The following is a 25,839-nucleotide window of genomic DNA, read 5'->3' as shown; positions in this document are numbered from 1 at the left end:
CTTGAAAAGCCAACCAAAGCACTGACCATAAATGCGCACACGCACTTTGCCACCTTGGCCAAAGGGGCCTGCCAAAGTGCCCCAGTCTCCAGTAGCAAGCTTCACCCAGAGTCCATGGAAAGCAGCCAAGTCAGATCCCTTGGAGAAAAGTGAGCGCACCACCAACTCGTCTTCACTCAGTACGCGATCCAGAAGGCCCTTGCGACTTTTTTCCTGCATGTTGAGACACACAAAGCTATTGCAAATACCATCAGACACTGTCTTCATTTGGAGTTTGGGCAACTTAGGTATGCTTAATGCGAATCTACCAAATGGAAGTTAAGTTAAGCATTTAGCAGCAGAGTAATCACAAGCTCTGTGCTTCTGTGAATCATAGTGTACCTTTCCCAATTTTTACGAGTATGAATGCAAATTTTTGGAACCATATTTAACACAAAAACAAATATTCATGTACTGAGTTGAATACATTTAGAATATTTTAAAAATATTCTTCAAACGTCAACCTTATTTGTAGTAGACTTTCAAATAGAATGGCCTACACATTGTTTTTGTTTTTCTTCAAAGTTAACACACATTGAAGTATGTCTCGAGACACTGCTGCGCTGTTACTAAGCATGGCCCTGAAGCATGGAATCAACGGCAGTTCATTCCTGTGCAGGACTTCATTTGTCTCAGCACCTGCCAGTGGCCAACTGCAGCCAAAATGCAATGCAATATTGTGGATGTAGAGCTCAGTTTTCCCCAGAGCCTATTGTGAAGAAATGGTTGCTGCTCAATGTTTGCAGAAATCTACACTGAGGCATAGTGTTGTGCTACAAGTACCGTAGTGAATCCAGTAGGAGGGTGGTATAAACGTCTCGTACAGAGGGAGATGTCATGATGCAGCGAAAAGCCGACAGAAGAAATTTTCAAAGACTCTGGGCCTTCTTACTTGGATCTGTGATACACATGGATTGTGAATGGTTCCAGTAAGTAATATTGTCCTGCTGGAACATGTTGTGTATGCTCAGCTTCTCAGCAGCAGGTGTGATAGAAGCCGCATGTGCAAAGCAACTCCTGTGATTCCATAAAGGTGCCTTGTACTAAGGAAATGAAAGATCCCGCTGTAACTAGGCATAAAGCACAAAATGTTTTGCAACAATTTGTGTCCATGAGAAAAAAGGTGCAGGTGAAAATAAAATATTGGTGACTTCTGTGATGAAAGGGGATGGTAGCGGAACTGTGCTCATAAGAGTTGAAGACTAATACCTCATGACTAAGTATAGACTATAAGTGTGGAAGAATGATGTCAATACTAGTCCACAATAAAGCCAGTGTTTACAAGAACTGCTCAAAAAGTTAGGCTGGTTACAATCATTAATAAAAGTGTGCGGGACATAGTACAAAAACCTACTATTTGTAGATGGGAGTGTCCTGTTGGGTAACTTGGTAGGTGACTCGCAATAAATGATTGTGAATTTTACTCTGACATTTAAACAGTGAGGTTGAAAATTATAAAAAGCTAAAGTATTTTTCTGTATCCTGGTGACAGTGCAGAAGGACTAATATTGTGGCATTTAAATTAAGTCGCAGTGGAACTTGATAACGAAAGAAGTCAGGTGAAGAAATCGGTGGAAGTTCACTCGGCAGGTAGGTCCAACTTATGGATAGCCAGTTGCCAATATTCGTGGAAAAGAAACATGTAATCAATGTATTTTCCAGTAGTTGAAGGGGCCCGAAACTTGGAGGCTAACTAAGAAGGTTGAAAGCAAGCTTTTAAGAAAAAGATATGGTAACATGATTGGATAGTAAAAACAATAGACAGAATTCTAGCTGAAATTAAAAAGTAGCATACCTGGGCAAGCCATGCAATGTTGAGAGCAGATAAAAGTGGTGATAAATAAGAGAAATAATAGATATCCCCTTCAGTTGCCAATTCATTTTGTCTATTAAAAATTTAGTTTCACAACACTTTTTTCATCTTTAGAATCATAAAAAGCACAGGGCTGCAGAATGAATTATGGATTTTCAATTCCTCAGTGAGTTTTGACAATTTTAAAAAGTGTGCACTCCATGTGAGAACTGTAAATGAACATTAGACATGAGAACATAAACTATTTCATGCCAGTATACTTGGAAAGCCATTTGAAATATATATATGCTGTATGTAAAACATTGTGAAAAACAAAGAAGTAAACAAACTACATGATGACACACTGATACTGAGATACTGACATCTGGAAGTCTACTGTTGTTTACTAAAACAACATATGATTTAACACATTGTTTTACTAAAACAACTTATACGTATTGGTCAAACTTGAAGTCCAGGTCTAATAAGAAGTGTTTGAGGGTGTTTGCGACACATTTTAAACATCGTTATTTTCATCAGTGCTATTGCTTTTAATGCACTGTCTTGGGAAGTACAATTGTGCACACTGTGCCAAAGGGGTTCATAAGAGAACGGAAGCATTGCTCAGAGTATAACAGAATTAGGTGAATCTACGTGGTTGAAAAATTTGCAGGTATAGGATGGTGTGGTTGGCATATGGCAACTGGAGAAATTTCAGTCCTACAAGGGGCCTAATTAGGCTTACAATAATCATGAACTGCCTTCAGGTCCACTTTATGAGCCCAAAGGTACTATAGGTCTGTTTCACAGGGCAGAGCTTACGCAGACACAGCTTCTCATTTCTACATGCACAGCAACAATGTAACAAATTGGTGGATTCATCTCACAGTGCAAAATATTTTCCAAATCTCCCGTAGCACTTCTCTCAGCTGTAGCCTTCATAAAGGCAAGCTCCGCTGAAAGAGGAGACGAGAGATATGCGCTGGCCCTCTGTAAAACAGCGAGCATGCTTCCCCCTTGCATACCTTCTCTGCTAAAAAGTCATGGCTGGCCCTGTTATTACATAGTTTTAGTTGGCTGTCCGCAACCACCCACTCACGCAATGTGCGAGGTTGTGCGCACGTAGCAAAGTGCATGCACGAAATGGCAATAGTTAGCCGGACACAAAAGTTGAGAAAGGGATTGCTGACTTGCATGCGCAGCATCCGGTAGTGGGCTATTCAGCGCCACCATATGCCACCTTCTGAAACTGTATAGCCAATATCAGCCGCCACAAAGTCAAATCACAAGCCAGAGTCTTATCCTCAACAAGAGCCATATCGAAAAATGCGCTCTCATTGACGCACGGGAACAGGAAAAAATGTCCTGCAAAGCCCGCAGAGACAGCTTCAGGTGCACGCAAGAGACCATGCGTGCTGCTGTGTACTGTGCATGAGCACTGCTGCCTTGATGCTTGTGATTTTCACTAGGTCATAGAAAAAAAAAAAAACGTTTGGCACTAAATTTTAGGAGCCTACATGTGCACCAACACATGCACAATGGTAATTCCCTTCGAAGAGGTACCCACTAAACTAAACTGCAAACTAAATGCAATTTCACTTGAGTTAAAATTTGAGTTGCCAAGCAGTGCCAGTGTTTCAAAGCAAAGCTTTATGGAAGATCTTGTAACATAAAGAAAACCCGACTCTCCCCCCATTGATCATACCAATGCATTTTAATTATGCTATCTTTATTAACTACCCTTTTGTTCTGCATCACTGCTCATGTGCATCACTTCCAATTGAGACAAATGCCCATATCAAGTCCCATTATAAAACCAGGGGCTGCTCACATTACTAGAGAGTTAAAGTCACTGTAAATGGCTCCCTGCGGGAGCCATATAGGGGGACACAAGCATTGGGGCTTGCTAGCGTCCCCCTAACCTAAAGCTCTCTACTGACATAACTGCGCTAACAAAGCTCTGGGACACCTTCAACGGAACATTCCACATGAACCCTTGTTGCTCAAACAGTTGCTTTATACATTGCTAATGTGTTTAAAAGTTGAATATACTGCATCAGTGTGGGACCGAAGCCACGAAAAATTAACATATTCATTAGAAATAATGTAAGACAACTCTGGTTGCTTCTGTTGGATCTGGAGGACAATCCCAATTGCTGTCCCCCAGATATTGGACCTTGCCGTTGGGTGCGGGAGTTGGCCGATGTCAATTGAGGAGGTCGTCGGGATGAAAAGTGGAGGTTTATTTACATTATTTACAGTGAGAGTACAAAGAAATTAACAGTGATAAAGTCATTACGGGCCAGCAGCAACTCGGACGCTGGGGCCCGTGGCAAGAAGCTCGAAAGAGATGAATGAAGGAATGCTCTCTTGCTGCTCCCGGTCTCTGGCTTTTAAGCCCTTCGGTGTCTCGAAGTTACGTTCGGCCAATCGGCGAGCCCGCTCAGGTGACGCCATTTTCGGCCAATCGGCGAGCCCGCTCAGCTGTCGTCTTCGGCCAATTGTAGGCGCCCGCGCGATTGTGTCACACCCGGCGCCGAGGGTCGCTCCTTGGGCCCCAATTGTCCGAAGGCTTACTTCTCTCTGCCGTATTGCCTTCCCGGTCTGCAACTGCCTTCACAAAGTCGGATGGGGGGATTGCTGCCAGGGCTTCACGGTGCATTACAGCCGTCTTGCCTCGGGACCCACGTTACCTGGAACAGTGCCAGGCTACACTTTCGGGAAGAGTCTAGCAGTGTATAGCTCCACCTGCGGCGCACGAGGTGGGGGACGCCAACTCGTTTGCACATGCCGCGCCTCGGGAACGGGGTAGATTTGCTTCTGCGTTCCTTACTTAGGTGTGGCGCGATTCGATGTGGTCTGGTGAACTCGAAGGAGGCTCAGGCAAAGGTCCCGTATCTAACACTTCATATCCTATTTAGCTATAATAGCACTACCGGCATAAGCAGCTTTAAATCTAGCCTCGGCCTACTGTCATTAATGCACATTCATAAAGTCGCCCTATTTGTACCTTTTTCATCACATATTTAGTATACATCATTCTCTGATGATAAATTAATTTTCCCTCACTGTGTTTCACGTTGACTACATCATCATCACACAGTTGGAATTCTATCAAGTGGAACTAATGCCTTCTTTCAGCCATTCCTATTGCATACATCCAAAAAATGGCATCACCTCCTTCATATGCTGCCACCATAGTTGACCAAGAGCATTTCAAGAATTCCTTAACCAATGCATTGTGTAACAAAGCCACTTCCCAGTCAAAGAAAACCATTTAGTCCAACTGTGTTTTTCAATTAGACCCAATTGGTTCCAAATGGACGTCACTGAAGCTTGAAATGCCAGTCGGTCCTATATGGACCCCATTGGCATTCACTGGATGAGTAACCTTGTGAAACAACAAAATAGTTTATAATAATACTAATGCCATAATTTTAATGCGAGTCTTCAATAAAAGAGATTTGCAGTTAGGTGTGATCAAAGGGGGGAAGCATCAAGCTTTTTATGAAGCCTGCCTTGAAACTTTACCAATTTCTCTTGAACCACTGGCACCACTTGCTCAACCAAATTTTGTTTACATATATACAGCACCTGACAGAGAGATATGGTAGAGTGGTGAACGGTGGGTATGTGATCGAAGAGAATTGCCATAGTGTGTTCATGCATCTGTAAGTATTATCTTTTCTTCCTTCTTTCACTGAATGTAACTATATATCCCTCTGCCTTTGGCCCGAGAGTGCACTACATAAATAAATGAATAACAAACTGCCATTCACTGTTCCGTGGCACTACCCCCGGCGGCAAAAGCGCCGTCCTGGAGCGACTAAAGGCCGGACTCGGAAGCAGTGTAGTTGGCCTTGAGCCTGCTGACGTGCACAACACACATTTTAGTTGGTAATTAGATATTCCAATTGGTGCTTCTCGAACCCTTCAATAACCAATTGACCAACATGAATCTAAGTAGTAACTCCTTGGCCCCAAGTATGTGCTAATAGACAACAGTGGAATTGAATTACCCCAAACTGAATCCACAATACCAATGTTGTCCAATCAAAACAAACTGAACAAGGCTTTGGCTAGAGGTGTGCACTGAGACATCGGCACAACGCCGCCGACTGTCTCGCTGCGCCGCCGCCGCCAACGTTTCTTGTCGGCAAGATCGGCGTGCCACTTAAATAGGTATAAAAATTCATTTTTTAAGTGAATCCAGCTTCGTTTGAGATTTTCTGTTGTCTTGCTTAAATCTTTTGCCTGTCTCAAGCATAGACTCATGTCAAGCAGGGGAGCAATGAATAACACAATACAAGCAAAAGTAACCCTGGTCTCCACGCATCTGCGCATGCGTGTCGTCACAAGTCAGCGCAACGTGGGATTCCGAAACCTCCAAAAGCGTAATATGGCGTAACGAGAAGAAACAGCGGCCTCGATCGGTACGTCGGTATCACGGTTTGAGGGTCGTGGGCACTGTAGTTTCGGGTAGAATCGGCGATATGTCTGATAGCGGCATCAACATGAGATGCAACTTGTAACAAGATAGAAATTTCTTGCCCCGATGTGTTTAAGATGTCGTTTGGAAGTTTACGCATTATTCCGGCCATTGCATTCGAAGGAGTTTTTCTACCTTTCTACATGTAAAAAGAATATGCTTAAATGCCTACTGCATGGTGCTGTATCTTTGTAGCATTCATACAAAAAGCTGAATGCAACTGACACCGATGGCTGCAATGAACTATAAAACAGTTTTGACGTGCACGTTAAAAAATAAGTTTTTTTCGGAAATAATTCTGCATCCGAGCAATGCCTGCATTTCTACTAATCCGCACTTCGTTCATTCAACCTGGGGGCGACGAGTTAACAAATTGAGCAAATTTGTTTTCTACCGTATCATAACACAGCTGAAAGAAAAGGTTCATCTGCTGCAGCAAAAAAAAAAAGAAGTATTTTGATTCTTTTTTCTTAAGGGAAAAAGGACGTTATCAGAAAAGTTACACAAGAAAAGGGTGAATAATATTCAGAACAAATGATTTCACTAACTGTCCAGTCGGGAATTTGCGTTATAACATCTGCTGATTGTTTGACAGCTTAAGGGCTGAACCCCGCAAAAGTTGGTCACAGAACAGGTCTGTTTTGTTTTACGTAAAGCATATTGTATAAACACAATCTCATTCAGAACAAGTGGAAGCAAGGTTAACATATCTAGAGAATGTCACATGCGCCGTTGCTAGCTGGGCAATTCTAGACGAATTCACTGACTCTTTGCTCAAGGGAAAAATACCTCATTTAAACCGAGGCATAGCAAAAAAGAAAACAACTGCAACTACAACGCAAGAGCAAGGCTCTGCATATTTGTGGAGAAAGGAATACACAAACACGCTCAACATAGACGCTTTTAGGTATACGCCTCTTTTTTTTTTAATATATTGGCCGAAAAGCCAATATAGTCAACACTTGCAGCGTTTTGTATTTCTCTCACTTTCAACACCTCTGTGTTCGGTCCTCTCACCCCTTAGTGTGGAAAGGCCAGAATATCAACCAGCGTATCATGGTAGGATGTAGCGAAACGGCTTTTAAATTTGTGGTTTCGGTTTCCACGCCGCGCCACCAACCAAAAATAGCCGTGCGCCGCCGCCGCCGCCGACCATGCAGAATAAGTGCAGAAACGACCACCACGCCGCCGCCGCCGGTCGAAACCGACAATGCGCAGACCTCTAGCTTTGGCTAAACACAGTATGGTCCACTACGTCTTTTTTTTTTTTTTTCGATGGGCATATGGGCCAGTGTAGAACCCGAGCCTTTCACTGCTTACTCTCCTGAGCTCCAGAGTGCGGCCAGGCGCATGCATGTGCTATAGCTGCGCCCTTGGCCGGGATAAATACGATTCTATTCTAATTGTCTTCCTTCTTGCGCTTCGTCAGTGCTCCGAATAGCGCTCCGCCTGCGCTATCTGCGCGATCGGTCGGTCGTGAACAGCGGATGATAAAAAGAGAATAGAATCGGACAGAAGCATCTTTACATAGTGGCTCGGACAGTGGCCTCTAAACTTTTGATAAAGACTGCATGTGCAAGTATCAACAGGAAGTGCGGGGGTCTCACTGAATACGACACGGGCACAAAGGCCGCGTCGCAGACATAATGCAAAATGTAGGGCGCGTAGCTCGTTCCCGGTTGTTCTGCTAGAGTGATCGTTGTGAAATGTGGTCCTGATAATGCTAAATGCACTTGCACCTTTAGGAGGTTTATGATGGGTCAACGACGAAGTCAAACAAGTAAGCTCTTCTGTGGCGTTACATCGAGCTTCCTTTCCTGCTTTTGGGAGATCTCAAAAGACACTGATTACTTCTCTTTTCTTTTTTGCCCTTCCTCGGTACCTGCGTCGCTCCGCGGTGCCACGAGTCTGGCGCTCGCTCCCTGACGCAATATGAGGCGACACCGGCATGTGTCTTGGCTGGAGGGTTGGGAAACGAGGCGCGAAAGACGGGCGCCATTTCAAACCAGCCAAGCTGCCTTTCTTTTATTTTTTCCCACTCTCTCCAAGTGTGGCCTTGAGCGCGAGAGGCGCCCGTTCGATCGTTATTATCGTCATCGCAAATCTATCGTGCCCCGCCGCCGTCCGCGTGGTTCGCTGCATTGTCGAGCACAGAACACGCACGATGTTGCGCAGTTACAATGCCGACAACCTTGCTAGATCCTTGCACAAGCTTTTACGCAAGCGGTGCGGTGCCGTGCCCGTTAGTTGCACGATGTAGACGGGATATTCTAGAACAGTAGTAAAAAAAAATAGCTAGCGTAAAGACAGGTGCAAATCCACCTGGCAGGAAAATTAAAGAAGAAAAAAAAAGGGGGGGGGGCAGGAAGAGTTCTTCAAGCTCCCGCTAACCATTTAGGGTATGTACAGCACTAGCCAACCTCTTCGCAAAAGCCCCTTACCTTGTAAACGAAGCAACAGTTGAGCTTTTGATCAAGCAATCTTCAGCTGATTTCACTATAATGGGTGGCCAGAAGGAAGGAAGGAAGGAAAAAAACTTTAAGGCCAACACTAAGGCCCATTATTGACCTGCCGAGTCCGTGAAGCCAAGCAGTCCACGAAGAAGGGGAAGGGTAAGGGAAATAAGAAGAGGTAAAGGTAGTGTTACAAGAGTACAGAATGTGCTCTGTATCTGCCCTTATCTCTGAACAGTTGGGGCAGTGAGCTGTGCTACGCCATCCGAAGTTTTAAGAGTGGGGTGAGAACAGTGTTCGTTTGAACTTTGCAAAGGACATGTGCTTGTTCAGTGAGGGGTGAGGTTGGGGTACAATAGTGCAGTTTTTCCTGATTTCTTGTAGTGTTGTTGTGACTTCTGGGTGGAGGACGAAAGACGGACTTGTTCCGTAGACGAAGAAGAAACGAAAAACTTTATACAACATTTACAGATAGTGGATGATAGCGTACAGGTAGCAGTAGGAGCGCATCAGACCGACTGGGCGGCTGCAAGCGACTCTGTCCTCACAATGCACCGGTTCTCCCTTAAATCCCTTCGGCGACTCCTCGTCGGCAGGAACCGGTTTGGGCGAGTTCTCGTCGGCAGGAAACAGGCGGGGCAAGGTGATGACCTAGCCCGCGTCGAATGCTTGATTTGTCGCGGAGATGGCTGGGCGCTTCATGAAGTCGCCTGCCGTGTCGAATTCTTGATTCGTCGCGGAGAAGTGGGAGCTCTCGTCGCCTCGTGGTCGCCACGTGGTGCTCGTAGTATGGCACAGCAGTGTTCAGCTATTTGCTCACTGTACGTGGTTGCATCTTCCACTATCGTTAAATTTGGCCAGGGAATCAAAGGCACGCCCGGAGGTTAATTTAACGGGCACATTGATGAACCAACTCATTTCCTTCGATCCCAGCATGACCAGCGCAGGGTGATTGTATTGTTCGGGTTGCAGTTACAGGATTCTGTTAGGATGCTATGTAGGTGGGTTTCCAAGTGTCGGTGTTGTATGTTGCGAATGGCTTTGCTAGAGTCGGTATAAAGGTTGATGTTACTTCAGTGAGTAGAGAGGCTTCTTGTATGGCATATATTATCGTGTGAGTTTCCAGAGTGGCTATGTTGGGAGGGTTGGAAAATGGCCCAGCTGTTTGGATGATCGGCGCTGTCTGTCCGGGTGAATATATTGTGGGCTCACTCTACGTCTCCCCGCACGGCGTCGCCAAGTGGCCCCCGAGAAGTGGAGCTTCACGACGCAGCACGACGGCGTACGGCGATAGACCCACCACAGGATCGAGCACCGAGCCGAAAGGCCTGGCAGGCTCTAGCAATGGCGAATAAATCCGGAGCCGGAGGCACAGCAACGACTGCGCCCGGTAGACCAAAGGACCTCCCACATCCCTCTCCCCTTAGATGTCCCTACCAGCTGAGAAATAAGCCAGCAGCATGTAACACAAAGGTAAAGTCCCCTGTATCAGCCACCATTAGACATTGCAAGGACGGCTAACCTCCTGCCTCCCTTCCAGCCCTTAAACACATATTAAAGAAATGAGATCGTTAAAATCAGGGCAGATACACTAATAACATAATTATATAACACGTACAGTAAACCCAATGAAAATCGCGCACAACCGAAGAACTCAAAGGGAACTGTATAAAGCACTGCCCCAGAATACCACTAGAATAAATGTACTGTTTGCTACACGAACACACACACACACACACACACACACACACACACACACACACACACACACACACACACACACACACACACACACACACACACACACACACACACACACACACACACACACACAAATAAACATAAAGAAAGGTTAAAGAACCCCACCTAGAAAATAAAACGGCAAGACGTCCCCGGAGCCTTAGGGCTCAGTCCCGAACGTCTCATTCCAAGGCCGTCGCGGGCAGTTGGTCGGTGGCGACCACGTTCGGATGTGTTTGTTTCTGCGGAATAATCCGTCGCTCTCTGTGGGCTGCCTATTCATCGTCTGGAGCCCCCTGCCGAACGAGCGCTGCGAATCCGGGCGGGGTCAGCGCCGTCGCCGCGCCAGAAGGCACCGGGGGATCTCCCGCCGCACTCTTCCCCCTCTCCTCGGGGTACATCCGGCCGGTGTAGTGGCTATGGTGAATAACAAGGGTCCCGAACTTCCCGCGGGTACCAGCACCAGCAGGGAAGGGCAGGTGGGCGCCGTCCGCGGCTGCGTCCGTAGAGTGAGCGTGTGCCCCTTAAAAAGACAGGGCACGGGGTGCTCGCTCCTCTCCATTCTGCGCTGCGTGGAACAGGCCTTCACCGACACGTACCAGAGGGGTGCCGTACCCCCTCCTGGCACGTCCAGGTGGCCACACTCCGTATTTTCGGACTGGTCTCCGTAGTTGTGGTGGGCGGGACAGTCGTTGGAGCAGGTAGTGTCCTTGCGGCTGGAGCGCCTGGCTGTGCAACCCAGCGTCGGCGTCGGTTACGGCGGCGGCTCGAAGGCGCAACGGGGGCGGACGGCGTGTCCATCTTGAGCGCGAGTGTGCTACAACTCAAGCTACCGACAAAGGCGACTGTCGAGAGAGAATGACTGCGGGAAGACAGTCCCGGGGCACTGGCAGCAGCAGCGCTAGCAAGAGTAGTAAATGCCGACAGCATTCGTATCCAAGAAGGGGCGAGAAGAGATGGGAGGCACAGGATGGAGGGTCGCGAAGCCAGCTGGACATGGTGTTCGTTCCCTTTTGCACGCTCACACACGAGGCACCCGCGGCACGCGCCCTTAGGGCTTGCAACGGATCCAGGCGCAGGGAACTCAATGTCTGAGGCGTCCAATGTCTTAAACCTCCCCCTCATGTGACGCTCCCGTGGTCGCACACCCCCGCTTCCCGAACACTTACGCGGCGAGTCTGAAAGACAAGACAGCAAAAGAATGAGGGCACCAAGCACCCTCTACAGCTACGTACTATGACGATGTGGGGTAAGAAGCGGGACACTTTGAAAACAAGGCTATGCACACGAAGGAGACTAAAGCTATTATTCAAACAAGAAGAAAAGCACTGAACAAAAGGAAAACGAAGGCACATGCGTCTTTTTGACATATAGTTAGGGCGGGCTGGAACCGTGGCGCGCTGGCCTCTATGCGGGAAATCCCGAGAGAAAAGAAAGCACTCGCTCGCAGAGGCAGAAAGCAGGAGTAACGCATTTTTTTTATCCGGAAGGTCTGAAAACACGAGGGCGACTTCACAATGGTGGTCGTCGCCTGAGGGGCTATCGATCCCTACGGCCGAAAGCGGTCGGAAACACCGGACGTGCTCTGTTCCCCGGAACACCCGAGATCGCTGGGCTCCGGCGCCGGCTCGACTGGCCTGCAATGGTAGGCTTTCAAGTCGGCAATGTGAACGCGGCCCCTGGTTTTCCCCGTATGGGGATCCGTCAGCTCATAAACAAGTGGTGAAAGTTGTTTCTCCACTCGGTAAGGCCCCAGCCATTTAGGAGCCAACGCTGCTGAAAACCCTTTGCTGGCGTCACCAAGAGCGTGGTTGCGTTTAAGCACCAAGTCACCGACCTGAAAGCAGACGTCGCGATGCCTCTTGTCCTACTGAGCCTTCTGGGCTCGGGCGGCTCCCAAACTGTCCCTTGCTCTAGAGAAGGCGCGGGCAAGCCGGGAGATAAGCTGCGCTGCGTACGAGGAAAGGTCCCCTGGCGCATTCTCAACCACTGCTTGGCGCTGCGTAACAATGGTTAGCGGATTCGCCAGTTCACGGCCAAAAGTGAGGAAAGCGGGGGAGAAACTTGTTGAGCGGCTTTGCACCATCCGGATGGCGAACGCGAATTCGTTCCCGTGGTCTGCCCAATCTTTCTGGCTCCTGACAAAGGCCGCGAGCATTGACTTCAGAGTACGATTAAAGCGTTCCGCGAGGTTGGACTTAGGGAGGTAGGGCGATGTGAGGCGATGCTCGATCTGAAGGGATGTACACGTCGCACGAAACACCCGAGAAGTGAATTAAGGCGCATTGTCAGTAATCAAACGCTCCAGAAATCCAAAGCGCGTGAAAACTTCCATTAGCTTGTCCAACACTGCCCGGGCCGTCACCTTGCGGAGCGGAAATAGCTCCACCCACTTTGTAAAGTGATCGACCACTACGAAAAGGTGCTGAAAGCCCTGCTTACTCTTTGGAAAAGGTCCAATTAAGTCGCAGGCAGCAAACTGCCAAGGCCGCTGACTGTCAATCGGCTTCATTAAATCCGGCGGACGGCCACCACAAGATTTCACCGTCTGACAGACGTGGCAAGTCCGGCAATAACGGAAAACGTCGCGCTTCATACCGGGCCAGGTGACAGTGTAGCTGAGTCTTGCAAAGACCTTCGAGCCACTCAGGTGAGCGTAGCGCAAAAGCGCGACTCTCAGACTTTTCGGGATCCCCACCTTAAACGGGTCAATATTCATCCTCGGTAGCGATATATCTCAGCACGAGCCCATCGTGGTCCAGCAGGTCGGAATCTTCAGAAGTACCAGCAATACATGCTGTCCCGGGTCCTTCTGCGCTCGTTGCAACACCAGCAACGTTGCGGCGCTCCATTTCCGCTACTCTACCAGCAATTTCCTTGCAAAATGAATCCTGCTGGGCCTTTAGAAGCTCTTCTCTGCTGAATATAATCGCGGTCCCTCCAGAGGGAGAAGCCGGTTCAATTACTTCCTTTTGGAGATACTGCAAAGGCCTCGTTCTCCTGTGCCGCGGTACGCGGCTGTCTTTCTGGGGCGAACCCCTTGTGCACACGCGCGAGAACATCATGCGCGGTGACATCGTGTTCATTAAAGGCACAGTCATGAACGGTTAAGTTACCACCAGTGCCGGGCGATCTATTCACAACGCTCCCCTTTGGCTCGTTTACAACTATTGCCCCCCACTGAGGGAGAATTCTCGTCACCGCCCGGCTGTACAACGCCGAAAACCTCTTTTACAGCAGTCTCTATAGATGGGGGCCGGAAGACGGCCTCCCTCTCTTCCTGGGCCGCCTCACCGCTCGCACAGGCGGGCGCGTCGGCGGCTTCCGTCTTCCGCGGCTCGCCTCCGGCATCAGCCGGGTGGGGAAGCTGCGCACGCGAAAGCGCGTCTGCGACGACCTTCGTGTTCCCTTTCGGTACTGCACCGAAAAGTCGTAGTGCTGTATTAGAAGTGCCCAGCGTGCCAGCCGACCCGCAGGTTTGCGAAGCCTCATGAGCCAACTGAGCACGCTGTGATCTGTCTGCACGACAAACTTCGTGCCGTCTAAACAGACGTCGAATCTCCTCAGTGAAAACACAATCGCTAAGCGCTCCTTTTCCGTCACGGTGTAGTTCTCCGCAGGGAGCAGCGCCCGATTAGCAAAAGTCAGAGGGTGCAGGACACCATCGAATTCCTGAAGGAGGACAGCCCCCAATGCCAAATCACTTGGGTCAGTTTGAACGAAGAATTTCTTGATCAGGTCTGGCAATCTGAGGTGCGCTGTCTCGGCGATGGCTCTGGACAAGTCGCGGAATGCCTGCTCCTGCTCCGGTTCCCAATGCCCACTCCACAGACTTCCCCAACAACTTTGTCAGCGGTGCCTAGAGTTTCGCAAAAGATGGAATAAATGACCAGTAGAAATTCGCCATTCCCAGGAAGCGGCGGAGGCCGCGTACATCTTTGGGGGTGGGAAAATCCAGGGTAGCCCGGAGCTTCTCCGAATTCGGCTCAATGGAGCCTCCTCCTAGGGTGAACCCCAGCAAGTGGACTCGAGTTAGCGCCACTTGTGCCTTTGCCAGATTTAACGTCATGCCCGCTGACCTGAGCCTCCCAAGTATGTCTCCAACGAGACGTATGTGCTCCTCAAACATTTCTGAATAGATTACAATGTCGTCAAGGTAGCACATGGCATGGGACCATTTGGCATTGCCCAGAACCCGATCCATTAGCCTCTGAAATGTGGCTGGGGCGTTGCACAGACCAAAGGGCATTCCCTCAAATTGAAAAAGCCCACGATAGCACGTGAAGGCTGTCTTTGCTTTGTCCTCGGGTTCCATCTCTACTGTAAGTAGCCCTTAGCAGCGTCCAGAGTCGTGAAATACTTCACTGAACCTAGGCTGCCCACAATTGACTCGATGGTTGGCAACGGGTAGGCAATGGCGAATAAGTCCGGAGCCGGAGGCACAGCAATGACTGTGCCTGGTAGACCAAAAGAACTCCCACGTCAGTGCATATACATATGACCCCATGTTAGAGCATGTGCCGACCGTGTATATCGTGATGCATTTCCTGTCTCTGTGGTGATGTTTTGCTTGTGCTTGACGTCGATCGTCATGCAGGTGTGGCATCATATGTTTTGATATGTTTGGAAATGCAATGTTGCATGGTAGCTGAGGGCTTTGACTAACTCGTGTCAGCTGGATAGGGGCGATCCCTGCTCGTTTCAGGATGTTGCATCCTTGCTCCATACAAGACAAGCGCGCTACTTGTCTGTCTCAGTGTTGTGTTAATTGGGCAAGAGTGTGAAAGAGGCTTATGTGTTGAAGGTGCTGATGTAAAGTGTATATCAGTAGACTCAGGGTATCCTTGTGAAGGGTGTTGAGTGAAGATTTGAGTTTTCGAGTTTGTTTGTGTCAGCGTTAGGGGGTTGATATACAGAAGCCTGCTGTACACGAGCACAGTCACGAGCTGTGTTGCTTATTCTAAGACTGTTTCTTGCTGATGATCCATCGCACTAGGTGCGTGAGATTTTGGCAGTTTTTTTATATTTTATAGCATTACAGTCAGCATTGTTGTTGCGATTTATAATGAATCCAAGTATTCGGTACAATGTCACCTTTGGGATCTGTTTGCCTAATAGGCTGAGTTGTATAAGGGCATTTGTTTTATGGCCAGGATTCTGCATTGCCCCTGTTAACAAATTACAGCTGCAGATTACAGGTTATGATCAAAGCCCAGTTTCACAGAACCACATGAAAGGGCCCAACTTCTTGTGCCCATTCTATAACTAAATATAAATGGTGCTAGTCATAAATGGAACTATGCAGTGCATTTAATGCACAATGCCAGCCATAGGCACTATTTATGGACAATAAAAAGTATGACACACTGCAATTTTCAATGTTCCCACAAAAAGCCCTACAGAAAAGCTAACCTTGATACGAAATCATTCACATGAGTTTTACATAAATAATGGCCTGCAGAAACGTAGAACGCTATTTCATATTTCAGACATAAGACAGCTTATATAGTCAAGCATACTTATAATAAGCCTGACTGCCACACAGAATTTATTTTTAATACCTGAGCATTCGCAATAAGCAGACTTGTGGTAACCATTCCACTGAAATCAGTCTGACTGGGGAAGTTACACTAATTATGGAAACACCAATCAACTACCATACTTATTTGAATATAGGTTGACTTTTTTTTAATGAAAATGCGACCCAAAATGAGCTATCGACCTAATTTGTGACAAAAAAATATAGACCAATATTCGTGAACAAAGCTGGCAAAGTACCAAGGCAATGGACAGGGTTGCCAGGTTTAGTGTTTTCCCACCAAATTGTCTACTTTTAGAAGCTCCTGGCAACTGAAAATTGTGCTTGGCAACTTGGCTACTTTCTGGTTACTTTTGGTAGTGATAGTGTCCAAATCACACTCCCCCCGATGACCCCCTCGAAGAAACAGCCTCAAATGCCAGATCTTGAAGTCCATGCTTTTGTGTCTTGCAAGCTCCGGAAACAAATTCAGAAGCTGAAAATATATCATAGGCACCATATGGTCAGTGGGCTTATTTGACTTGTCCTGGGCTGTCCAGGACTGCCAGAGATGTTTCATATGTAACGCTTGTTGGCTGAAATCAATGTTTCGGGCAGTCCGGGAGTGTCATAAATGGGTAATTCAACAGGCCCCAGCAGCTCCCTTTAAGTAACAGGAATTAACGAATATTAAAGAAACTGCTTTTGCGTCCTTCGTACAATGGAAGCAAAAGATGGTGTCCTAATATCACCCCCAGTGATGGTTACCATTATAGAGAATCTTGAAGACCATGGTTCTTGACACCAGAAACGACTGCAACAACCAAAGACGCGTCATGGCAGCCATGACATTACAGATGTCAATGTCTATGTGACTACGTATACAACTACATATCAGGGAGAGAAGTGTGTGAAGTCATACAGTTCGCATGGGAATGTTTGAAGTGAAGTCATGGTGGTGCAAGGACGGCGTGAAGCGAGTTTATTGTACTAAAACTGTCGAAACTGGCTTTGGCTACAAGAAAGCACGAAAGTGGGTGGCAAAAATTATCAAAGAATGTCAGCTGGTCATTATAGTAAATTATGACACAATATGTGGTAACATTTGCTTTGTTATGTTATTTTTGTTTGCCATCAGTGCTCAGGAAACTAGAGGTCTTTTTCGTTTTCTCCTTCTTAATTTTCGCATGAAAAATTGGAAAGTGTTGGTTTGTCGCACTGTGGCTACTTCTCCTGGCTACCAATTTAAGCTTTTGCCGTAGTTGGCGACTTTCTTGGCTACTTTTAGGAATTTTTTGTCTACTTTTTCTCCTGAAGGCCTGGCAACCCTAAAAATTAAATTATGGGCTTTTACATGCCAAAACCACTTTCTGATTATGAGGCACGCCGTAGTGGAGGACTCCGGAAATTTTGACCACCTGGGGTTCTTTAACGTGCACCTAAATCTAAGTACACGGGTGTCGTCACATTTCTCCCCCATCGAAATGTGGCCGCCGTGGCAGGGATTCGATCCCGCAACCTCGTGCTGAGCAGCCCAACACCATAGCCACTGAGCAACCATGGCAGGTATGGCAACCCTACTAATGGAGTACCCAATGGGACTTGGCCAATGGCTGATGGTTGGCAATATGGAGGAAAGAAACAAAATAGGAGAGGTCCTGATGTCACGTTTTTGAAACCGGAAGAGCAGCCATGTTGGTGTGCCATTCCCCTTTAAACCTCCAATCAGCTCGCTGGAGCAGAGATCAGCTCGCGTAGCAGAGCTTTGAATTTGCACTGCTACGAGTCGCCAGAAGTGTGTGCTGCCGATGCAGATCAGAACGAAGCCTATGAAACTTCTGTAACAGTTCTTGTGAAGTAGGCATACTTCTGTACTTTAGCAAGGCATGTTGAAGAAGACGAAGATATGTGCCGTGATTACTTGAGTGTGTCTGTTGCTGGCTGACACTCACGCTCATAGACCCTAAACACAACTTTCAAGCTTACACACCACACTCCAATGTCAGCTTGTCTCGCAAACAGAATGTGTTTATCTCCTCCTATTTCACTTTTCAGGGTTTTCAGAGGCCAAGAGCAGCAGCAAGAACTTCAGGAGTGCAGTTGCTATGGCAATGTTGACGTTTGGGGTACCAGTCCCAGTACACGTTTGTGAAAAACAGCATGTGACTTCCACCACACTCTTTCCAGCATGTCCGTGCTGGCCGAGGCCTCTCCTACACTTTGCTTCCTCCATGGTTGGCAACTAGCATGGCAGAATACTATACTAGACTACTATGGAAGAACTTTGTTGTGATCTTTACAGCATTTTTTTACACTGTCAGCAATGAGGGTAAATTAAGAATTCATTGTACTGGTGCTGCAAACACAAGTCTTTCATTTTTAACTTAGTCTGTGATTAATTCTGATATGCTCAGCACATTTTACAGGTTAAAAACACATAAGTTGCATATTTTTTTCAGTGTATGCATAGCTATCTCTTAAAGAGAAACCTGGTAATGAATACACCATTTTACCTGCTTCAATTAGAAAGGTACAGAAGCATCAAATATACTACTATCAAATGAGCATGGTGCCCCACAAGCGAAAATTGTGCAATGTATTATTGCCCGGCCCGGCTTGGCCCAGCCCAACCCAGCCCGGCCCAGCCCAACCCAGCCCAGCCCAGCCCAGCCCAGCTTGGTACAGCACATTCTTTTTTTCACATGTGCTGCTTTATGTACTCCTGACAGTCACTTGGAAGAAAGTGCAAGCTACAGACGACAGAGTAGAACAAAGCTAAATTTTGCTGCCAGTTGTTTTCCATCACCTTCAACAACAATCCCTCAGCACTGAATCCGCATTTTTCATTCCCACATCTTCAAGCAGATACCATGCACTGCACCTTATTGCACATCACTGCACATCATTGGCAAATGAATTTATCACATAAATGTGCCTGTCTGGTGCATTATTTGAACCGTTTTTCTCTTTAGCAACAATTATGACAACACTCTGTTCCAGTTATCCATCGTCTGCTAGAGGCTAAGACAGCACCACCATGTGGAGGATGCACTTTAAGAAGAGAGAGGGCACGGCAGGTGGTGTGACACCAACATGACTGCCATGGGAAGGGTAGTACAGGGTAGTGGTGTAGCCAGAAATTTCGTTCGGGGGGGGGGCTCACGTTGCAGCTCGGCCTCCTCCTCGTAAAATTTGTCCAGGGATCAAATATATTAATAACTGCATTGCCATTGCTAAAGACACTGCAAACAAATTTTTGAATGCTACGCACTGTCAAGACAAGTAAAATGTGTATCTTTTCATAAAAGAATACACTCGTATGTCCCAAAAATTATGCCTGAAATAACCGATATCAATGCTTCCATGTTTTTGTCTATTTAATAAGTAAAGAAAATATCACATAAACTTTAGAACTATATCAGTTCGAAACCAGCAAAGCAATGCATGCCGCTGATATGAAAAATGTAAAGGCCGTGAAATGAACAAGTTGAGGACAAATATTTTAATGAAACTTTGTCATTCAGAAACCTTGTTTACATTGTTGTACATATGCAATGGCCAGGAAAAAATCTCAATGATGCTATTCTTTGTTCCAATGTACTGCACAGAAGCAGCTGTCACCAGTCATGTATTGTGAGTAATTGCACCAAAATTATAGTCGCAACAGAGAGCACATATGAAAAGCACGAGTCCTGCAAAATATACAAGGGCGACTCAAATGAAAGTGAGCCAATGCAAATATATGACAAATGGGGTACTTTATTTAAAAGTAGTCTCCATGAGCATTTAGACATTTGTCCCTCTGACTAACGAGTCGCGTGATTCCCATCTCATAAAGATCCTTGGGTTGCTGCTTCAAAAAGTCTGTAACGGACTCTTTCACGTCATTGTCCAACACGAATCTGGTTCCCTTGAGCTGTTTCTTCAATTGCCCAAAAATGTGGAAGTCGCAAGGCGACAGCTCTGGGCTGTATGGCGGATGTTGCAGCGTTTCCCACTTGAACTTTACCACTTTTGTGTTAACCACAGCAACAACGTGGGGACGGGCATTGTCGCTGAGCAAGATGGCCCCATTCGTCAATTTTCCACGCCGTTTGTTCTTGACTGCGACACGCAGCCAATCCGGCATTTCACAATATCGGAAACGTTTGATAGTCTCTCCAGGTTTAGCAAATTCGATCAGTAATCACCCCTGACGATCGAAAAAAAAAGTCGACAACATCTTTCCAGTGGAAATGATGGCCTTTGCTTTCTTTGGGGTAGTGAATTCAAATGTTTCCACGGTAACCATTGCCGCCGTGTTTCAAGCTCGTAATAGTGGCACCATGATTCGTCCACAGTGACAACTGGTGACAAGAAGTCGTAATCCTCATTGTAATTCGACACGCCGTTTCTTTTACTCGTCTGCTAGCCAGAAATAATTCAAAACTCTGCCAGGCAAAAATTCACGGGGCCAGACGAAAACGAACGCGCACTGAAGTGTGCCGTGTGGTGGTCAGGGCAACACGATAAAAATGCATGCGCTCTGGCTGGCTCTGGCAGCCTGCGGGTAGCGAGAAAGAGAAAATTGAAGAGACTGAATGTGTCCTCACGAATAAAAGTCAAAGTAGAAAAATAAATAAGAATGTAGTTACCTTTGCTGGCTTTAGTATGTTGACATGGATGCTTTGGCGCAGGTGAAAAAAGAAGTTGATATTCTTTTCTGTGACATGGAGGCACAAACGAACCCTCGCAATGCTTCGTCTCATCACACCTCAGTGCGTACTTTGCCAACTTGTCGGATAGTGTGTTGATTTGGCTTGTCTCGTTGTATGGTCTGATGTATGACTTTAGAAAAGTTAATGTACCTTTGGCATCAAATGTTTATAACAATATTATACCCACAAAGTTCTGGAATTAAAAATCTAAAGCACGACTTTGGAAATGTCAATGCACCTTTCACATCAAAAGTTTATGAGAACTTTATACCCATAATGTTTCGGAATTGAAATCCATGCGGTCAGTAAATTATGCGGCTTCCAAGAGATGCTGCGATGAGCCCGCTCGTCATCAAAATGCTCTTGAAACTTTGTGCTCGGATGGGGCCGGCTCCTTGCGTTAGGTGACTGTCGGTGCATGGCTGTTGCCGCGAAATCCAGCCCGAGTTTGCAAGGTTCGCGCTGAAATGTCTTTTCGAGCGTGAAAAAGACATTCCAGACAATATCCAGAATGATTTCCAGCGCTGGGGGTTGTTTTGGTCAGTGGTGCATGACAGCACAAAAAAATTATGGGGGGGGGGGGGGGGGGGGCTGAAGCCCTATAAGCCCCCCCTACCCCTGGCTATGCCCCTGGTACAGGGGGCTCGAACGTATAGCACGATCTCTAGCTTTTACAGGTACTGCATTGTGTTGAACCTTCTGTGTGATCCTTTCAGCTTCTGGAGCAAGGCTTCTGAGACACGTACTTGCCAAACGCTGTGACCTCTACTGTAAACACATGGCAGCTTGCCATACAAAGAAAACAAGGAATAAAATGGGCCAGCCAGCCTCCTATTTCATTCTATGAGAGCAAAGAGAATGTTTTCAGAATGTTTTGCACAACACTTATCAGAGTTTGCATTGTTAGCTCATATTCCTGTGCATGCTGGTGGGCTTGTGCTGCCCTTTAAAATGTTAATTCCCAGGGAAATTATGGAAATAAACATTATTTTGGAATCAACACCTGTCCTGTGATTCTTGTACCTCTGTTCGGCATTACTTTTTACTTAGCTATGCAACAACTAGCTCAATAGTGTGTCTAACCGAGTTTGGCAGGAGCCTTTTGGGAACTTGCCTTGAAGTACTCATTTTGCTTTTTGACAAAACTCATGCACATGGAGCTTTTCGCTATCATGTTAATCATGCCCACAAGTTCATTTGGGTGCATCACACGATGGGAACAGTGACCTCTATTGCCTGCCTGCACCAAAACTGACAGATGTGCCATTAAATCTTTGTGATATCACATTTTACAGCATGCCACCGCACACCACATAGTATTTGCATGCAAGCACCACCTACACTACTATCATGTACAACATAACTGTTCCACCATCACGGAGCTAACTATAGATGCCTCGCACTGGCACACTGTACTATGTTTCTATGTGCAGAAGACACAAGTAATGTCATGCAGAATCCAGTGACATCCCTGGCATGGTGGTATCAATGCCACACTTTCAATATTGCTTGCATCTACCTTGAAGACAGGCAGGCCCGTGAGTGCTGACCGGTCTGTGTAGCAGCGCTGGATGCGACCATGAAAAGCCAACCGGCATGCCTTTCCCTGAGGGTCCATGTCCAAACGGGAGCCTATCAGCAGCATGTCTGGTGCCAGAAGAGCTGGCTGGTCCAGCTCCAACAGGGCCCACTGCTCCTGGCCTTCAGCAGCCTGGCCACTGAGCAGCTCAGGGTCCCAGCGCAGACCAATTTCTTCCACGCCTGTGCCCTGGGGACAACTCAAGAAAGACACCCTGGCGCCATAGGGCCCCCACCTCTATTAAGCTGAGAGTTGGCATTACGACATGCTATGTTTACAGACTTCCATAAGAACAAAGGAGTGTTAACATGGCTGCTCAACTGCAACTTTTCCAGTGTGCCCCCTATTGGTCAAAACATTGCTTACGAGATAGTGCAATTACTTATACAGTCGACTCTAGTTAATTCGACCTTGGTTAATTTGACTTGTTTCTTCATTCAAATGCACTGTAAAGTCCCAACGGGCAATCATATATAGGTATGGAAGGAAAACTAATTTCGTTTAAACAGGATTGGTTATTTCAACCACCAGTGACCTCACCGGCACCCTCTTAATGCGTGCAGGAGTTACTCAAAGCTTGAAAACACAAGGAACTAAGCAGACAGTGCTACTACTTTCCTTTGCGTAAAGGTGTTTTTGTTTGATTATTCAGTGGCCAATGCTTCTTCCTCTTGTGAAGCCATTCGTTCCTGCTTTTTTTTCCAGTCGTGTCACACCCCAATATTCAGCAGTCTACTACGTCTTTTTGTCATGGCATTGCATAGCAATTACACAGCACTGCATGCCACTATGCTGATCTTTGCTGGATGCTGGCTGAGTTGTGCTTTAAGAGCAAGAAGCAAAAAGACATTACAGACTACTTCAAGAAGTTAAAAAAAAAAAGAAAAGACTTCAATTCTTTCTTTTTGCAACCCTATGCTTCTTCGACCTTCTGGATAATTTTACCAAATCTTGTGGCACTGCAAGGGTAGAATTAGAGGGAGTCGATGATATCACCACACAGGGCTTGGTAACAGGATGCATATGGCTGTCAGCAGAATGCACAGCACTGTGAACATCTAGTTTGTACACTGCAGACAGAAAGCAGGTCTGCATTTTGCTTACATGTTTTCAAGAAAGAGTCCTTTTGCAAACTAACGATTCTTTTAGTTGCTATAGTGTAGAGAGTTCAGAAATTTCATATATAAAATTACAAGCACAACACTGTGTGCAATGGCAGCACATTATATAAATATTCAAATAGCCCGAGTACCTCACTATTTAATGATGTCATTCACTATTTTATATGTTTACAGTATATGTTGAAGTGACAAGCAGTAATGGCACATAAGTCTAGTGTACCGAAAAGCTAAAAGCAAGCTGTCAAGTGCTACTGAGATGGCTGAAAAATTAGAACTACATGTTATTTATGTACAGTGTTCCTCACTAAAATGTGCAATAGTACATATTGGAAAAACAGCAGTGGCCTGCTTCACTCAACCATGTATAGGTGCCTAAGTCTAGCCTTAAGGGAAGCTCATCTGTACAGAGAGAAATGATTACCAATCCACAGGAATTTCAGTTCCTTTGAAGCAGTAGGGCAAGAAAGCCTGAGTAATAGAAAATTGTTTCAGAGTATATTCAAAGAGCTACATTTTACCTAAATATTTAGTTTAGTTTAAAACACTGGCTATTTCCAAATGCTGAAACTGATTAATCAGTGAGCTGATTCATTATGGTTGCAGTCCTAGCAGAAAACAAGCAATAATGGCAAGTTCAACTGTGTGAGGTCTACACTTTCCAAGCAGACATGCACACCATAAATGTTTATGACATGCAGGGATTATAATCTATTCTTCCTAAACCTGATGCATTCTCAGTGTGCTTGCAGTTTACTTGTTTGTTAATTTATACATATGCTTTACTAACCCAATGGGGTGAAAACTTGAACAAAACAAAAGTTGTTAAGATTTCAAAGTTTGTTATCTTTTCTCCATAGCAACAAATTTAATTCACACAAAACACAAAAAAATTCTAGATTAGCATTCAAAATTTTAATAACATAATATAAAACATAAACATAACATAAAACAGTAAACAGGCCTACATAATGAGCAGTCAAAAGGCAAGCATCCAGATGAGCAACAGTCTCTCACACTGCTGATTCCCTCCTGTGTTTGAACAAGATGTGCACTTTCCAAGTGGATGGGCACAACACAGATGCTTATCACATGCATAGCTCATCATCTTGTTCCCAAACTTGCACATGCTCTATGTACCTGCTTATGTCATGCATGCATATTATTTGCTCTATTAGCCATGAGGTGTGCCAACCGTTTAAACAAAATTCTCCTGTGCACCATCTAACGAGTTGCTTGTGACCAAATTAAGTGCTTCCACAGAAGACATCACAATCACATAGTCAAACCTCGATTTAATGAAGTTCGCGATGTAACGAACTATTTTCATTTTCCGATCTTAGTTGCATTGGAAACCGTGCAGTTATTTTTCGCGAGTTAATGAAAGAACTTTGTGGAAGTTTCGATTTAAAGAAGCTTTAGGTCATTTCAATCATGTATGGCTATTAAATCTAGCAAAAAACTGTGAGCCGAGGAAAAATTATTTCAAGCGTCCTTCTGCATGAAAAGTTTGAGCGGCAAAACCACTGTCAAAGCGCACGCGCCGGGATGCAGTAGGCAGGAAACACCATTGCGCCATTTGTCGCATTGGTAAACAACTCGGAGAAAGAAACACGAGAGCTGATGATCGTGGGATCAAATCCCGGCCACGGCGGCTGCATTTCGATGGGGGCGAAATGCGAAAACACCTGTGTACTTAGATTTAGGTGCACATTAAAGAACCTCAGGTGGTCAAAATTTCCGGAGTCCTCCACTACGGCGTGCCTCATAATCAGAAAGTGGTTTTGGCACGTAGAACCCCATAATTTAATTTAAGAGCTGACGATTCCTTCTGCGCAAGAAGGATGAGGAGGGAGTGAACGCGCGGTAACGTGATCAAGCATGTGATGGAAGAGGGGGGGTGGGCAGGAACGCGCGCCTATCTGCCTTCTCCTCGCACGTGTCCGTGCGCGGGCAACGCGCCGTGTCGATCTTGGAGGTTATCTCTCCACGGCAAGCTCAAATGGATGGTGTCTTCACGTGCATTTTGTTATTTCCACTCGTCTAGTGTTGGCGGTTGCGTAATCTCAAGTTTCCAAGACTCAGTACGAAGCGCTCGCTCGCGTTGTGACTGCGAGTTCGGTGTTATCGAGTGAGATCGGTTAATGTTTGCCTTAGCGCGCGTGACACCGACAAAACTATGAACCTCACTTCGCATAGTCTCTTTGCTATCGCCATTAATGCTCCACCTTGCTGGCCAAACTGATTTATCTTTTTTTTTTTTTGCTCAGGACCAATATCTGTGTTTTTTTACACTTTTCAATTTGTGGGCGCCCGCTGCGGGCACTAAGCCCGGTCAGCTATGGCATCCAAGATTTCTGGCGCCGTGCGACACAACACACACAAATCTAGGACACTGTGAGCCATGTCGATGC

At 46.2% G+C, this 25,839-nt stretch overlaps 1 protein-coding gene across 3 annotated transcripts in view; it reads right to left on the bottom strand.

Moving 5' to 3' along the window:
- eEFSec (eukaryotic translation elongation factor, selenocysteine-specific) overlaps positions 1-25,839 on the bottom strand; it is a 94,975-nt gene that overhangs the window by 768 nt on the left and 68,368 nt on the right. For 2 of the 3 annotated variants that reach the window (XM_075670534.1, XM_075670540.1), the window contains exons 7-8: positions 22,248-22,521; positions 46-213 (exon numbers count right to left, since the gene is read on the bottom strand). In XM_075670534.1, the coding sequence (XP_075526649.1) occupies positions 46-213; positions 22,248-22,521 (442 nt within the window). Of the gene's footprint in view, positions 1-26; positions 214-22,247; positions 22,522-25,839 lie in introns of all 3 variants that reach the window. The other variant, XM_075670537.1, reaches the window with a different exon arrangement.

The sequence above is a fragment of the Dermacentor variabilis genome, chromosome 1 (assembly GCF_050947875.1).
Source record: "Dermacentor variabilis isolate Ectoservices chromosome 1, ASM5094787v1, whole genome shotgun sequence".
NCBI lineage: Eukaryota > Metazoa > Arthropoda > Arachnida > Ixodida > Ixodidae > Dermacentor > Dermacentor variabilis.
This window is presented reverse-complemented; position numbering and strand designations above follow the sequence as displayed.